This window comes from Aphelocoma coerulescens, chromosome 3, assembly GCF_041296385.1.
Source record: "Aphelocoma coerulescens isolate FSJ_1873_10779 chromosome 3, UR_Acoe_1.0, whole genome shotgun sequence".
NCBI lineage: Eukaryota > Metazoa > Chordata > Aves > Passeriformes > Corvidae > Aphelocoma > Aphelocoma coerulescens.
In genome coordinates this window covers 94,806,935-94,822,725 of record NC_091016.1, presented here as the reverse complement: position 1 = coordinate 94,822,725, position 15,791 = coordinate 94,806,935, and the positions used below count along the sequence as shown (strand labels likewise).

The 15,791-nt window shown below is 36.0% G+C and overlaps 1 protein-coding gene across 5 annotated transcripts in view; it reads left to right on the top strand.

Moving 5' to 3' along the window:
* LOC138108531 (regulating synaptic membrane exocytosis protein 1-like) overlaps positions 1–15,791 on the top strand; it is a 182,866-nt gene that overhangs the window by 43,809 nt on the left and 123,266 nt on the right. For all 5 annotated transcript variants that reach the window (XM_069011330.1, XM_069011329.1, XM_069011333.1 and 2 more), the window contains exons 4-7: positions 6,539–6,606; positions 7,336–7,446; positions 9,403–9,502; positions 10,934–11,057. In XM_069011330.1, the coding sequence (XP_068867431.1) occupies positions 6,539–6,606; positions 7,336–7,446; positions 9,403–9,502; positions 10,934–11,057 (403 nt within the window). The remainder of the gene's footprint in view (positions 1–6,538; positions 6,607–7,335; positions 7,447–9,402; positions 9,503–10,933; positions 11,058–15,791) is intronic.

Here is a 15,791-nt window from a genome sequence, read left to right as displayed (position 1 = left end):
CAGAAAATTCACCTTATGCCCAGATAAAAAAAAAAAAGAATCCACAGAAAGACTTATTCATAATCAGCAACTAAGAAATCATTCCTTTACCAAATCAAAAACAATTGTGAATTTGCAAACTCTTGTAAAGGAACACTGTTGCCATGGTAGCTAGGGGAGGAGTCAAACGGATTTTCTTTTTCACTGGGTTCTAGCTTAATATTGGCATTCTTAACTGTCTAGTTAATATTTCATAAGTTCACTATGTCCTTGCCTAATTATTTATTTCTTGTTTGCAAATATCAATCAGCATTGCTTTGCTTACAACGTACCTACCACTTTAAGAAAGATTTTTAAACTAAGGGCTTTGTTTCAAAATAAAATGCTGAAGTGTTCATTTTGTATGAGAAAGAGTAGGAAATGTCCTTATCTTCTGAATGCAAATGTAAGGAATAACCATTTATTTTCAGTTTGTATTGAATAAGCCAAGTGGTCAGTTATCTAAATCTTAAAGCCTACTGCTTGGTAAAGCTCTGTAGATCCTCTTCCAATGTTTTTTTGTTATTCAGAAATTTAATTAAGATATAGAAAAGCAATTTAATATCTCACCATTAAATGAAAATACCTAAATAAATACTGAATTGAGGGAGCAATTTAAGAGACTAGTTCTAGCTTTGGGAGTTATGTGCCACATCTGTATCTGAAATAGCAGTATTGTATATATAAGTTGTTACTTCTAAGGAGTACTAGTCTTTATTTTAACTTTGGAGTCTTACAGTATGTTCATATTCAGTGCTTAGGACATTTGCCAGCAGGGAACCAAAATCTGATGCAATTATGTATTTTCAGTATGAAAGAAAACCTAAGTTTCACCGCCTTCTGTTGCATTCTTCCCACAAGCTGCATGAGCCAGCCTGTCCTTGAACTGTGTAGATGGTAAAACACAGATCTTGTCCTGCAAGGATTTAAGTTCTTAACTGTAATCCACATCTGAAGTGGATTGGTTGGAGACTGAGTGATAATGAGCATATTTGTGAATATTTACACATTTTCTGTGTAAATAGGCAATAGGTAGCTTTTGAATTCTTTGCTTGCCATATGAATGTGAGGGTTGTTTGCCAAGGCAGGGTACTCATGTATTCTTTTTATGTGGTTAGTTAGCAGCTTGAACTAGAATGATTTAAGCATATGTTGTTTATACACTGAATTATTTTTCTGATAAAATGATGGAACTTTTTTCCTGGGTGTAGAAGTACTTCCCTGCTTAATGATAGGATGTACCACATCTGTAACAGCAGCTCACCAGAGAGAGTGTCCAAGCAGCCAGGGATCAGGTTAGGAAAGCTAAAGCCCTGATAGAATTAAATCTGGCTGGCAACATCAAGGGCAACAAGGAAAGTGGCTATAGGTGTGTCAGTAATAAAAGGAAGACTAGAGAAAATGTGGGCCCTCTCCAGAAGGTAACAGGAGGGCTGGTTACCTGGGATATGGAGAAGGCTGGGGTACTCAGTTACTTTTTCCCTCAGTCTTCACTGACAAGGGCTCCAGCCACACTGCCCAGGCTGCCAGAGGCAAAGGCAGGAATTGGGAGAATGAGAAGCTGCCTGCTGCAGCAGATCAGGTTTGAGACCATCTGAGGAACATGGAGGTGAACAAGTCCATGGGGCCTGATGAGATGCATCTGCCACTTCTGAGGAAACTGGTAGATGAAGTGGCTAAGCCACTATCCATTGTATTTGTGAAATTGTGGCAGTCTGGTGAGGTTCCCACTGCCTGGAAAAGTGGAAACATAACCGTCATTTTTAAAAAGAGAAAAAGAGACGTTGGGAACTACAGGCCAGTTAGTCTGATCTTTGTGCCCAGCAAGGTCATAGAGCGGATGATCCTGGAAACTGTGCTAAGGCACATGGAAAATAAGGGTGACAGGTGATTGGTGGCAGCCAACATGGCTTCACTAAAGGCAAATAATGCCTGACAAATTTGGTTACCTTGTACAATGAGGTTACAGTGTAAAGGAAGAGTGACATCAGCTGGACTTGCGCAAAGAGTTTGATGCTGTTCCATATGGCATCCTTGCCTCTAAACTGGGGAGACGTGGATTTGATCAAGGGACCCCAAGTACAGATTGGGTGGAGAATGGATTGAGAGCAGCCCTGAGGAGAACTTGGGAGGTGTTTGTGGATGAAAAGCTCAACATGAGCTGGCAGCCTGTAGCCCAGAAAGCCAAATACACCCTGGGCTGCCTCAAAAGCAGTGTGGCCAGCATGTTGAGGAAGGTGATTCTGCCCCTCTGCTCCACTGTGGTGAGACATCGCATGGAGTGCTGCATCCAGGTCTGGGATCCCGACATGTGAAGGACATGGACCTGCTGGAGTTTGTCCAGAGAAAGGCTGTGAAGATGGTCAGAGGATGGAAGTATTTCTCCTGTGAAGACAGGCTGAGAGAGTTGCGGTTGTTCATCCTGAAGAAGAGAAGGCTCTGGTGAGACCTTCTAGTAGCTCTTTACTACCTAAAGGAGGACCACATAAAACCTGCAGAAGGACTTTTTACAAGAGACTATAGTGATAGGACACAGGAGAATGGCTTCAAACTAGATAAGATACTAGGAATAACTTCTTGACTGTGAATGTGGTGAGCTGCTGGAACAGGTTGCCCAGAGAGGTTGTGGATGTCTCTTCTCTGGCAGTGTTCAAAGCCAGTTTGGATAGGGCTTGGAGCAATCTGGTCTAGTGGAAGGTGTGGTTGGAACTAAATGATCTCTAAGGTCCCTTCCAACCCAAACCATTCTGTGATTCTATGGATTAATTAGAGAGACGTAGTCTGACTATTCAGTTTGCAGTGGAATTTTAGATGTAGCCTCTGAAAAATATTTGTCTAAGTTTCTTAGTTAACTGATAGAACTGCTGTATTAATTAGCAGATGTATGCTAATGTGTCAATTAAGTGCCTAACATGGACTGACTGACTCTTATCATTAAATTCTGATTCTTGTCTTAAGTAACTGCTGCAAATCCAGTGCACATGGATTTGAGCAAATCACTGAAGCACATTCTTTGCAGAATTTCAGTAGTCTCTGAATACTGTCTAGATGGATTTGGGAAAATATCTCAGGGTTTTATCTCCAGTATTCAAGACTCTTTGGAAATCAGCATGACACAATAACAGACCCTCTCATATTTTGTGCTTGTTTTGGCTTTGCAAGAGAGACAAGGCTGTTGTTTCCAGCACTTCTCAGCTCTTCAGGATCTCACTTGAAATCACAGTACTGAACATTAGCTTTTTGTATGGATAGTGCTGCTGAAGACAAAGTATTTTGAGAAAATGGATTTTTAGTGGTATGAGTTTAGCTTTCCCTTTATTTTGAAAGCATACATATTGTGGATACAAAACCAATGAGAATTTATTAAGAGTTTTACTCCCCATCTTGGATTTTGATTGAAGGCTGCAAAAGACTTCTCATAGAAAAAGCTCGACACATTTGTGTCTTGTAATTTATTATTGTATTCATGTGCATCCAAAAGTAAAGTAATTGAGCAGCAGCATGTTAATAGGAAAAGCACTTCATTGCTGTCAGGATACAACTCTTCAATTATTCCCTTAGGAGAAAAGATTTTGCAAATACATACTCTGTTTCACTCAGTTGATCCTAAGGAAATCATACATTAAAACTGCAAATGCATTTTTAATAATATGTTTTAGAAATACATCAGTAATGTACAAAAAAATTATGATACAGTATATGTGTATTTTCATAGGGCTTAATATTTTTAAGTTGCTCATGTTTTTAAAGAATGGTTTAAAAAGTATTTAAAAGCAGTTTAACCCTGTAAAGCAATTACTTGCTCTTTATGAAAGTAGTTTTTTCCTCTCTATAATGTCTTAAATTTTTCTTATTTTACTAGTTATTTTTAATGACTTTTACTAGTGAAAAGTGTTCTCTGTGTATATGCATTATTGTTTTCAGTTTTGGTGGGGTTTTTTTGGAGCAAATCTGAAATTTTGAAGCTGTGCTCTTAGTAAGTTTTTGCATGTTTTTTTACCTATGCCTGGATCTCTGTGATGCTAGTGCAGTGAAGCTATTTTGTGCAATTAAACAAATAGTGAGTTTGGGGGTATGGTGGTGCAAGAATGGCATAAATAGGCATTAGGCAAAGAAGCAGGAATGGCATAGGATGATCAAGGAGAAATTATTTTTAAAGGTACAACAGAGTACTGAACTGCGGATGTCCCTAGTGTCAGTGTTGCTAGCATAAAGTATTTTTAAAACTCATTTGGGGAGTGTCTTCATTTGTGTCTTAATTTTTGTGTTCTACTTGGTGAGCTTTTATGAATAAATTCACTGATATTTCCCATTGTGTAACCTCTTTTATAGTTGTAAATTCTCCCAGAAGTTTGTGTGCCAGTGGTCTGTTAAAATTCATACTGAATTTTAATGGGAATTTAAAAATTAAGTCCTTTTTTAAGAATGCGTGCTTTTCTCTCCCCAATTCATGCATTTTTGGGCTTTTAAAATATTCACCAAATTGTAGACTTACCACTTTCAATGACTTTCAGTCAAGATGTTTGATTTGATAGCTACCTTTACAGCTTCTGAGCATATCATTCGTGTTCCAGCTCAGTAGAGCTGCATTTGCAGTGCAGTTCTTGCCCTCAGCTTCTGAGAGCAAAGGGTGAGAAAATTGGTGTAGTGGCCAACTGCTGTGGATGTAGCCGATGGCTTGGAATTTAGCAAAGCATGGGACAGACAGAAGGGGGGAAAGGCACAGACGCCTAAAGGTTTAGGTGTGGGAAGGAGGGTGCAGGAATGTAGCTTAGTGTCAAAGGCTTTGAGGTTAAGGAGGGATTAAAATACAGAACCTTAGGAAAGGACATCAAAGCCAGAAGCAGAAGCAGACAGAAGATGGACAACAGAAAAACATGGTCAGGGAAGAAAAGACAGCAAAGGGTAGGCAGATGGTGAGAACAGGAAAATCAGCAGGTTAGCCAAGATAGAAGATGTATGAGAGGATCTTGCTACAGCAGGAACTTGGTGGAGAAGGATGCTAGGTGCACGAATTAAATGGTCATGGATATGCAGTAGCCAGGTGGAAGACCAGCAAGGAAACTGGGGCCAAGAAGCTGAATCTAGGAAGGAAGACAGGAAAAGAAGGCAGGGAACAGCGGAGATGAGCAGAAATGTTTTTGAGCACTTGGATACATTCGTCTGCATGCTGGAACTGACGTTTATTCCCTCCTGAACATTTCTCTACTGCTGAGCAAATAGCTGTGAAAGAAGAAGATGAAGTGTGTTGTGTTTTGTTGGTGGCAGGTCAGCCCACACAGCAGAGAGTTGATTTTGGTGTTACTGTTGAGTCCATTACTGAAAGTTGGAGAGCTCTGTACCATAGATTTGAGCTTATTGCCAGCACTGCAGGTGTCAGTGGAATTTGTGGGCTTGTTGTTCTTGTTGTAATTCTGAAGTTTATAAAGGCACAAGGAAGGATGCTAAAAATAAAACTGAAAGATCTTTAGTGTGATTTAATGTGTTTTCCAAACTTGCAGAACTGCAGTAGCTAATGAAACCACAAACTGCCTCATGTGGTTATGCATATGATAGTAATATGCTGTTTAAAAATAAACTTGTGCATATGATCATGTAGATGGGAAGCTATTGAAGATTTTATGAGTTATAGGGAATGGTACAACTTGTATTTCATATTTGACATCTAAATATTTGTAGAGAAAGAATAAAAAAGAATTTCTTTCCTGTAAAGGTATCATTTTTTTCTCTTGCATGCTTTGTTTGGGCTTCTATTAGATCACTACTCTTACTAGAACACAGGCATCTAACAATAGTATTGTAGAGATCTGTTTTATAAAGTAAGATATTGAAGACGTATTGCCTAAAGTGCCCTCTTTGTCCTGATAGGCTGATGGCCTCCAGACCACTGTAATTCATGGGTTTAATCTTGATGTACACAGCATATAAGTTTTTCCCGAGTGAAAGAGAAGATTGCAGCCTTGTACCTGCTGTTGGTACTATTTGCTGTGTTTGTGTGGCTGTTCTCTCTGGTACTCTGTTACCAGCTCCTGTGCCTCTCCATCTGTACAGCACCTGTTGTCACAGCATTGATCTTTGCAGATTCTAGAGCATGGTTGACTGTTCTGTCCTTAACTGTAGCTAAGTGCTTATTTTGTGGAGTATCCCCTCTCATGTCATCATTAGCTATAGTCCTGTGTGTTTATTATGGAGATGGTGGGGAGGAGGAGGGCTGTGAATGTGATGCTTTGGGGTCCATTCTTGGACTGGGCAAAGGTAAAAATAGTGCACACAACCAATTCTAAGGTGCAATTCATGAAAAAGCAGAGGTCCAAATAAATGCATTATTTTAGTGGTTTCGTTTTTATATTAGTTTGCTATATTGTTTTCAAATTGAGATATTGATTTGAACCATAATAAAGGTTTTGCATTTGCTTAATCTAACTATTGCACTTTAAAATTCATGCATGCAGAAGTAATCATTCATACATCTTTCTCTGTTTGAGAGATTACACATTTCTTTCTATTCATATTCTTCCAGGTGACTTGGATTATTACTGGCTGGATCCTGCCACGTGGCACAGCAGGGAGACGTCCCCTATTAGTTCGGTAAGAAATAGAAAAATAGAGGTTCATAAGTATGAGTTAAAATGTTTGCTAATTATTTCAGTTCAGAATAGATATTTGGCTGTAAAAAATATTCTACACACATCATAAAAAAATTGTTTTAGAGGACCATGGAAATGGAAATCAGAAAGAAAGTTTTATCAAAATGCATATTTGTAAAACTGAGTGAATCTTAACTTGAATTTAATTCCTTTATAGACGTGACACTTAATTTCACTATGAACCACAAAAAAAAGCAGTTGTGAATATGATGTTGCTCTGGGAAAGATTAGTGATTTTTTTTAAGACTTGGAAAGTATAATTTTGATTTTATTATATAATGAACCCTCATATGGTAGGCCTGCGTAACACGTATTATTCTAAAGAACAGAACTTCTGAATGCACTTTTCAGAGTTGTGTAATTTAAAAGTATTTAATTTTATTACCTAAGGTGTGTTTAAAATGTTTAATTGTATTGAAGTTTGAAATGTATTGTAGTTCTATCTGTAGACTTAATGCTGAGATTTTCTTACAAGAGGCCTAAATGATTAATGTAGCCAGGGTCCAACAGCTACAATAATAGAAAGCTCAGGTGCAATATGCAACACAGCTGAAGGATGTTTGTGTCTACTGTGACATGATGATACAGTAATTTTATTGGTTTATACATGTGCATCTAAATACTGGGAGATGGTCACACTTCTTTAATTCCACTGCTTGTTTTTTAACAGCATCCTGTAACGTGGCAGCCTTCCAAAGAGGGAGATCGCTTAATTGGGCGTGTTATTCTTAACAAGAGAACAACCATGCCTAAAGAATCAGGTGCATTGCTGGGGCTAAAAGTAAGTATTACATGATTTATGTGCTAAATGAAAGGAAGTTCCACTGACCTTAGACATAGAGGTCTAATGCATGAAATCAGAGGACTCTCCAATCACACGGTCTTTTCACAAAAAAATGTATTCCTCTCTTTTAGTAAATTTTGAAATTTATACTGATAAATTATGACTATAAATACATTTACTCCTTCTATACAGTCTTCAGTCATCCATGACAAAGGGGCTGAACCGTTTTGATTAAAAAGGGTATGTTTATTCAGCTTCCTGTCTGCAAGATATGTACTGCACATGGCAATACACTAATGGAGTACTGCCTTTTCTAGCTCTACTGTTTGCAATTTAGTCAAGTAATTCATCTTATAATCCACATACTTAAATGTCATCTGGATGCAAATGCTTACAAGGTCAGTGTTCAAAAGCCACACAGCCATTTGAAAACAGAAATTTTGTAGAAAGAAACTAAATATTTACACAAAAACTTGAAAAAACCCCTCTTAAATCATAGTAGAGGTTATATTAAATGTAATACTAGTTCATCCAGCACCCTGAAATTGAGATATTTGCAACACTGTCCAATTGATTTAAATCCCTAATTTACATTTGTAGCAGACTTTTAGGTTCATGTGTCTAAATTGCCAGAACACTGAAAAGACAGAGAGTGCTGTTTCTGAAGCTAGCGGGGAATACGGTGTACCAGTTCAAGCATGTCCCTCTCCATGTATATTTTTAAATCTATGGAGCAACAAAGGTGACTGAGAGAATTTAATTTGGGTGTCCTTCCTTCTCCACTGAGAACAGAAGCAATGCAAAATCTGAAATATTCCCACCTTGAAGTGAGATAGTGTGGCATGGTAATACAAAAGATGAAAATAGCTTCACTCTACTAAATGTTTAGTAGTCTATAGCACAAAGATGATCTTTGCTGCCAGCAAACAATTCTATTTGAATATGTGAGAAAAAAAGGTTGGTCCTAGTAGGAAATGTAGATTGCAGAGTTGTAGAGTTTCTCTTTGATTTTTCAAGTTTCAATTGTACGTAATATGAGCTAAGGATCTCACTGATAAATTTTACACATTATCATGGGACGATATTGTTGGCAGATAGGCTTTTGGACCTTTTTTTGATATTAAAGCTCCTGCTGTCTATTGTGATGGCAACATGGTGAACTAATCCCTAATGAACCATTATTCTACTGTTTCATTTTATTATAAAACTCCTCCACGATGTTCCTGACCAACAAAAAAACCCCCCAAACCCCTCACCTGACTGGAGAGAGTAAGATAGTTAAAGGGAGTAGTAAATCAGAAAGACTACATTTTCTTTGTATTTTATTTAAAATCTGGTCTCTTGAGGGAACTTGGTTTTTTTTCCAGACATTCCTGATCTCTGTAGCATGGAGTCATCTTCAAAAACAGATCTGTTCAGTTCTGTTTAACAAAAGCCAGAGGTTGCTGGTTTGTCCTGTCATGTTCTTGGAAGAGAGTGCCTGTGTTTTAGCAGAATCAACATTCCTGTGAACTTGCTGCCCATATTTAATAGTAGTGTATTTGCTGAGTTTTCAGTTGATGTACCAACTGCATTTCGGGATTTCATACACTTGAACTGATGTGCACTTGCAATTTAAATTTGAGTACATGACAGACAATTACTTGTAAAAAGTGCATTTGCCAGGTTATTTATAAAAAATTGTTCTTTATGCAACAAATGTAGATACTTACCAAACTGCATAAGGTTGATTAGTCAAACACAGTAAAAGGAATATCAGTTTTAATCATTCTGTGTCAGCTTTACTTATTTTTGTCTTTAAGCCTCTCTAAAACCCAAATTGACAATAGATTTGTCTATGCACATTTCAGGTGTAATTTTAAAAATTATGTGAAAACTGGTTAGTCATTATATTTGTGTTCAATGTAATGTCTGGTTTGTGGCTTGGAGACTCACAAATTTGTGATTAACCAGGTTGTTGGAGGAAAAATGACAGAATTAGGACGACTCGGTGCCTTCATTACCAAAGTGAAGAAAGGTAGCTTGGCTGATGTGGTGGGGCATCTCAGAGCAGGTAAATCAATCAATTGCATATAAAATATATTGTCTTTTAGTAATGGCCTAATGAACGCAGCCTTTAATTTATATCAACATTTGTCATGTGATATGGTAATATTTTTTAAGTACAGAACAATAATGTTATTATGAAATGCCATGGTTGCCTATGTTTCTAGTTTATTATGAACTCCAATTGCTTGGATGTATGAGCAAAACAAAAGACACTCCTGAGGAATTCTGGTATCAGGACTGAGTCTCACCTGTAAATTTTAGTTTGATAGATCAGGACCTACTTATTACACTCTACAGAAGCAATGCAAACATTTTTTTTAAAACTGATGGTGGCAAACAAAACTCACATCACTAAAGGATGATACACTGCATACACAGTGGATTTTATTAGTGTTCCTTTTAGTGTTAACTGTTACAAATGAAAATGGAAAACAAGCCCAAAAAATGGTCCTAAATATGTCATTTCTATTAGATGTATATATTGTACTTACAAATGAATGGCTGTGCTAATGGCACTTTCCAAGCCTCTACATGAAGTGAGAATTATGCACAGCATTTGGTTTTCAAAGTCACTTCTTAATGGTTTATATTTTTACCATAGCTCTAAGCAACTACTTTCCAAGTGTTGTCTTAGCAAATCAGAGTACCTAGGTAGTGCCATAAGAACCCAGAAGCTCCAATGCCAATGTGTATGGCTTTAGGATAATTGTGTGAAGCAGATAGTAATATAGAAGTAGAAAGGATGATGAGTCTCTAACAATATTCTAGTTTTTTTGGCATTTTAAATTTTTTCTTTCTTACCAAGTCAATATACATGGGCTTGATAGCACCAACTATTATAGTTGTTTATAGATTTAAAATGCAGATTATATAATTACAGAAAATAAATTTGTCTCCACTGATCTTAAACTATTTGGGCTGAAATCCTAATTTTCTATTTCTGGTTTAGGTTTGTTTGAGGCTTTTTAATGAAAGCTATTTTTAATTTATAAAAGTAGTTTTAGAACCAAATTATTTCCCAGAAAAAAATACATTGTTTTGCTCATTTCCAATGAGTGAATGTCTGTTCATCTTGTTGTATGGGACTAGAACACACTAAAAAGGCATGGATGAGTCCTTGCTTTTAGCAAAAACCACTTTTATCCTTACAAAAAATCTCCAAAATTTGGGTAGTTGATAACACTTTGAGTAATTGCACAAACTTCATACATTTTAGTAATGGCAAATATGAAATCTTGCATGAGGAACAGAACATCCCTGTGCAAGAGTAAGCACTGGGAGCCAACCAGCTAGAAAGCAGCTTGGCAGGAAAGTGTCTGAAGGTTTCAGTACAGCTCTTTCATGATTTAAAATAATTTTTTTGTTACTTGATAATATAAATTTCATTGCTGGTAAAAGAATATGAAAGTGAGATAAACTTCTCTTTAAATTCAAGGGGATGAAGTTCTAGAATGGAATGGTAAACCCTTGCCTGGAGCTACAAATGAAGAAGTTTACAACATTATTTTAGAATCAAAATCAGAACCTCAAGTTGAAATTATTGTTTCAAGGCCTATTGGGTAAGGCTAAAGACTTGCTTCTTAAGCATAGCTATTACTTCTGCTAATGGGGATTTTAAAGGTACTGTTTGTGAGTTAATTATTTTTTATTGCTTAATAAAGGGATATGATTCACTTTCTATTATTGACATTCTGTATAGTCCATTTTCTTCTCTACCGTTTACAATCTTGTGCCTTTGCAGTGACGTGTATGTATAAGTGTTGTTTTCTGTGTGGTCAAAGTACTGTAAAGGTTTTTGCCAAGTGGCAAAGGGAAATTGGTGGATTAGGTACACCTGTGCATGAGAAACTTCTGGTTTTCATGCTTTCAGCCTACTAGATTAGAATAACTTATAAAGGTCTCCATGAGTGGAGGGAAGCATTGCAGGAGTCTAATAAGTCAATGATAGTAGGATTTTAAACAGGCCTTCTTTAAAGAGCTAAAAAAGGAAACACAAAACTTGTAATTGAAAAGACTCTATTTACCCTTAAATGATGGTTATTGAAGTCAAATGTGGAAGCAAAAAGTTTATTCAAAAATTAGTATTAATGTGTTATGTTTATGATCTCTATTTTTATTTATTATGAACCCAGGTTTGGGGTTTTGTGACAACAATTCTTATATTCTCAATTTCCCAAATAAACCTTAGAAGGAAAATAAAATCTGTTCAAATTGATAAAATTAGGGAGATTGGCCCTGCATTATTCATAGTAGTTTTAGTGATACCAGGAATGTTTTGAGCCAAGTCATACAGCACTGAATATGAATAATTTATTATAAATTCACATTTACCTTACGAAACAGAGCCACATGATTAACAGTAAAAAGTGATTCTTTTGAATTTGCTATTTTCATCTTAATTATAATTTTAGCTTGTCTGAAATATGAAACATTTTCAGTTTTAGAAACAAAAAACTATTTGTTTTCTTTCTGACTAAAATATTCCTCTTTTACATTTTGATTGTTGATTTTGTCTGTACTATGTGAGTGTAGCTATATTTTGCAAATAAGTTTTGCCTTTTTAATGGCAATCTCTATTAAAAGTACTTAAATAAAATTGGCATTAATAGATAATTTCACCTATCAGTTTGACCTCTTAATGGAAAATGAAAGTTCGATGCAATAATGGTGGCTGTTAAAAGCTAAAATTACCATCCGATGAAGACTGTGGCGGAGTAGAAGCTTTATTTTGCATTTTTTAGTCAGATAGATTAGGAGATATTCTTAAAAGAAAATTGCAAATTCAGTCGTACATCTTTGTTATTAAAATTAGCATGCCTTAAGGAGATTTTTGGAAGTCTAGTGTTTAAATCAGCAAAAAAGAAATATATTGATACCAAGCACGACTTGGACTCCACATCTCAGGTGAAGAAACATAGAAATGGATTTGTACAACTGTACAACTGATGTAAAAGGAAAGTGCTAGATTAGCATTTTAAACAATGGACTTTAGATATATTTATTGCTGTCAATATAATTGCAAATGTTGTGTGCCCTTAACTTCTAAGATAACTTCAGTATTAAACCAAATATATTCTTTTAGTTTACAAATTTGATAAATCTATTAGTTTAGAAAAGTTAAGTACAAGGTAACTGCATTCCAGTGACACATTCCTGAAGAAAAACTGAGAAAATACCACCCTTTCTTTGAAGTGTGTTCAAAGTCAAAGAATGTTCCTGAATCTGAGCAGTGGATTTTACACTAGAATAGTGCACCCAGAAGTAGTACCAATAAAATGTAAAGTTTTGCTTTGGATGACCTGTGCATATTTTTTCAATACATAGGCAGAAATAGAGCACATCAGGTTTTGCTTTTGAGGTAAATGGAGTCTTGGCATGGAGGTTTTTATATAATAGAACATTATTCTTGTAGAGTTATGTCTCAATAGATTTTTAAAAATTTCTTTTCTTTTGCTTGTTTTTTAGGGATTTTATGAGAACAAATAAATATCTCTAGAGCATAGAACTTTGGAATTTAAAGACCATTCCCTTTTATCCTGCAGTAATGAGTCAAAGTCCAGTTGCTTTATATCAGATTGGTATTTACCTGTCTGTCATCTGAAAATAACCAAAAATCTCAGACATTGTACAACAGAGGAAATCCTGGTAGTAGTTATCAAAAGAAAGAGCATGCTGCACATGATTTTCCTTTTTTTTCTTTTTTCTTAATAATTATGATATATCTAAATTGTTGCATAATGGAAAATGGTTTGCTTACATTAACAGATTACTTTGATTTTGTCCATAGCTTCACTTTGTCTTGTTTTCCAAACTGTGTGATAGTTTCAAATTCATGACAGGGAATTTAATTTCATCCCATCCAGCAAATCTAGTATGGCAAAGTTTGGTGAGTGCTTTAGGTGCTGACTAAGCAAAATTGAAGTTGCTTGATACAGCATTAAGTGATAATCCATTACAGCTAAAATTCCTGTGAGGGAATAAGTTCCCGAAAGGCCTGAAAATGGTATTTCATCTGCATAATTTAAGTGTTTTCATCTCTCAGTATTAATAATGCAGATAATGTACCAGCACTTTTAATGGTCTTGATTTAAAAATTCCTAGCATATTAGGTCTAAAAAGCCCAAATATGACATGGTTTGCCTTAAGTGAATAATGGAAGGACTGTAAGTTCACAAATTAGACTGCCCACAAATTAGACTGCCAGTTACAAAATTGTGGTCTAAACAATTTGCTCAGTCTTGTAAATTTGGATTTCTGTGTCTACCAGCAAATGTAATTTTAAGTAATGGATAATTTAAGATGTTTATTAGAGAAAAATGTGAAGCACATAACACTATTAGCAGCTAAAGGCATAATAACATAATAATAAACAGTATAACCGCACTAGTACCGTAGAAACTCCATAGAAACTAATCGACACTAATTCTAATGGCTGCAACACAAGGTGGATAAGGAACATATAAAAAGTAAAATTAATGGGTTGGCTATCTCAGTATGAGGGGAAGAATTACCTATGAATATGCATACAATGTGAGAGGTGATTAACATAGGACACCACAGAAAATCCTCTGGCAGTATGCTTTCTGGAGAAGAAACGTGGCATGGTAACTAACTCACCATCTCTTGTGTGCTCTGTGGGATAGTGCAGGTAAAACAAATGTTTTTTCATTTGTCTCTGTTTTCTTTGTCAGATGCTAGCTATCTTTGCTGAGATTTCCACAGATAATGCTGCCAAAGCCGTTGTTTTTCTGATATGATTCAGTTCCTCTGTGCAGGGACTGGTACTGTGCTCTAGGTCCTGGCAAGGAGATTGAACCTCCATCATAAACCAGGCAGTGCTGAACTCCAGAGAGCTGCCCAAGTAATGTAATTAGTGCAAACTGCAGATTGATCTACAGGGTCTGATGGGAAGGAATGGTTTTGAAAATAGCAGGATGAGCACCGGGGAGAGGTACTCAGAAACTCTTTAGAAACTCTGTGAGGTATAGATGATGATACATCTGTTCCTAGAACTAGCTAAAAGGTGTAGGTTACAACCACATTTGAATTTGTTTTGTCTTCAGTGATCAACCTCTTGACTATATCCCTCAGAGAAATTATAGCTGTTCCTGTGCAAAATAGTGATTCTCACAGACCATGTATCTGCACAGAGTAGTTTCAACCTAAGGTAGAGTTTGGTCTAGCTTACATATTCATTGAGGTGTGGAAGTATCAGACACAAGATAATCATATGTAATATCATGTAAGACCACAAAGTACTTTTGTCTTCCAAGGTAGAGATAGAAAGACAAAGTTTGAAGTTGGCAGCTCTTTACTGGATGTGTGTCTGACACTACTTTTCTCAAGTTCATATTGCTCCAAAAGGGGAGTAAAATTTTGTTACTGTATTAGATAAGCAGTTTTGCAACTTTTCACTTTGTTTTTCTTGAACTAGTCTAATTTTGAATATTTTAAGTCATGAGCTGTTATTTCTTCTAGAGAGCTTTTTTGTAAATCATATGTCAATATTTTCTGCAGTGCAAAATTAAAAGCAGACTAGATACGACTAGTTTTCCTACATAAAGGTTTCAGATTATAGTTTCCTTTTAGAATGTTCATTTTCTAATTAAAATGCCAACCTCTAATCCTCTTGTAAACTGTGTGGATCTGTTTCTCATGTTGATTTATTATTAAATTTTTCTGCACTGGTCGTAATAGAGTGACAGTGCCTTAGCATAAATGTGAATCAGTTATTAAGTGCTTATATGTGTAATTAATATTTGAAGTTTATTTTTAGCCTTTTTTTTTCTACTGTATTTTTGACAATACAAGAAAAAAAATCCAAACAGAATTAGTTTTAGTGTCTTTCTTTAAGCACACCAGGATTATACAGCCTGAGACTGTAGGTGGCACTTTCCATGTTGAAACACTCCTTGCACATGTGAACCTTCATTTAGATATCCTAAAACTGATGTTATTACAAACAGTGCTATACTGCAGATGAGAGTGTTCATATTCTAGGACAAGAAAATATTGCAAACTAAACATTGGATTGAACAGAAAAATCTGTTTGTTTATGGTAAGTAAATCCTTCAGACTGATGAGGAATGCCCTGGAAAGTCTGACCTGGAAAAAGAGAAAATGTGTTAAGAGAAAGAAGTCTGCACAGCAGCCCTGCTGAGCAACAGGTGGTTAATCTGTTCATATGTTTGTAAAGTAGTACTGTGCCATGTCAAGAATGACTAACTCAGTTATAATTCCATGTGTTTGAGAAAACCACATTATTTTTGTCTCATGAAGTCAAGACAAGGAGA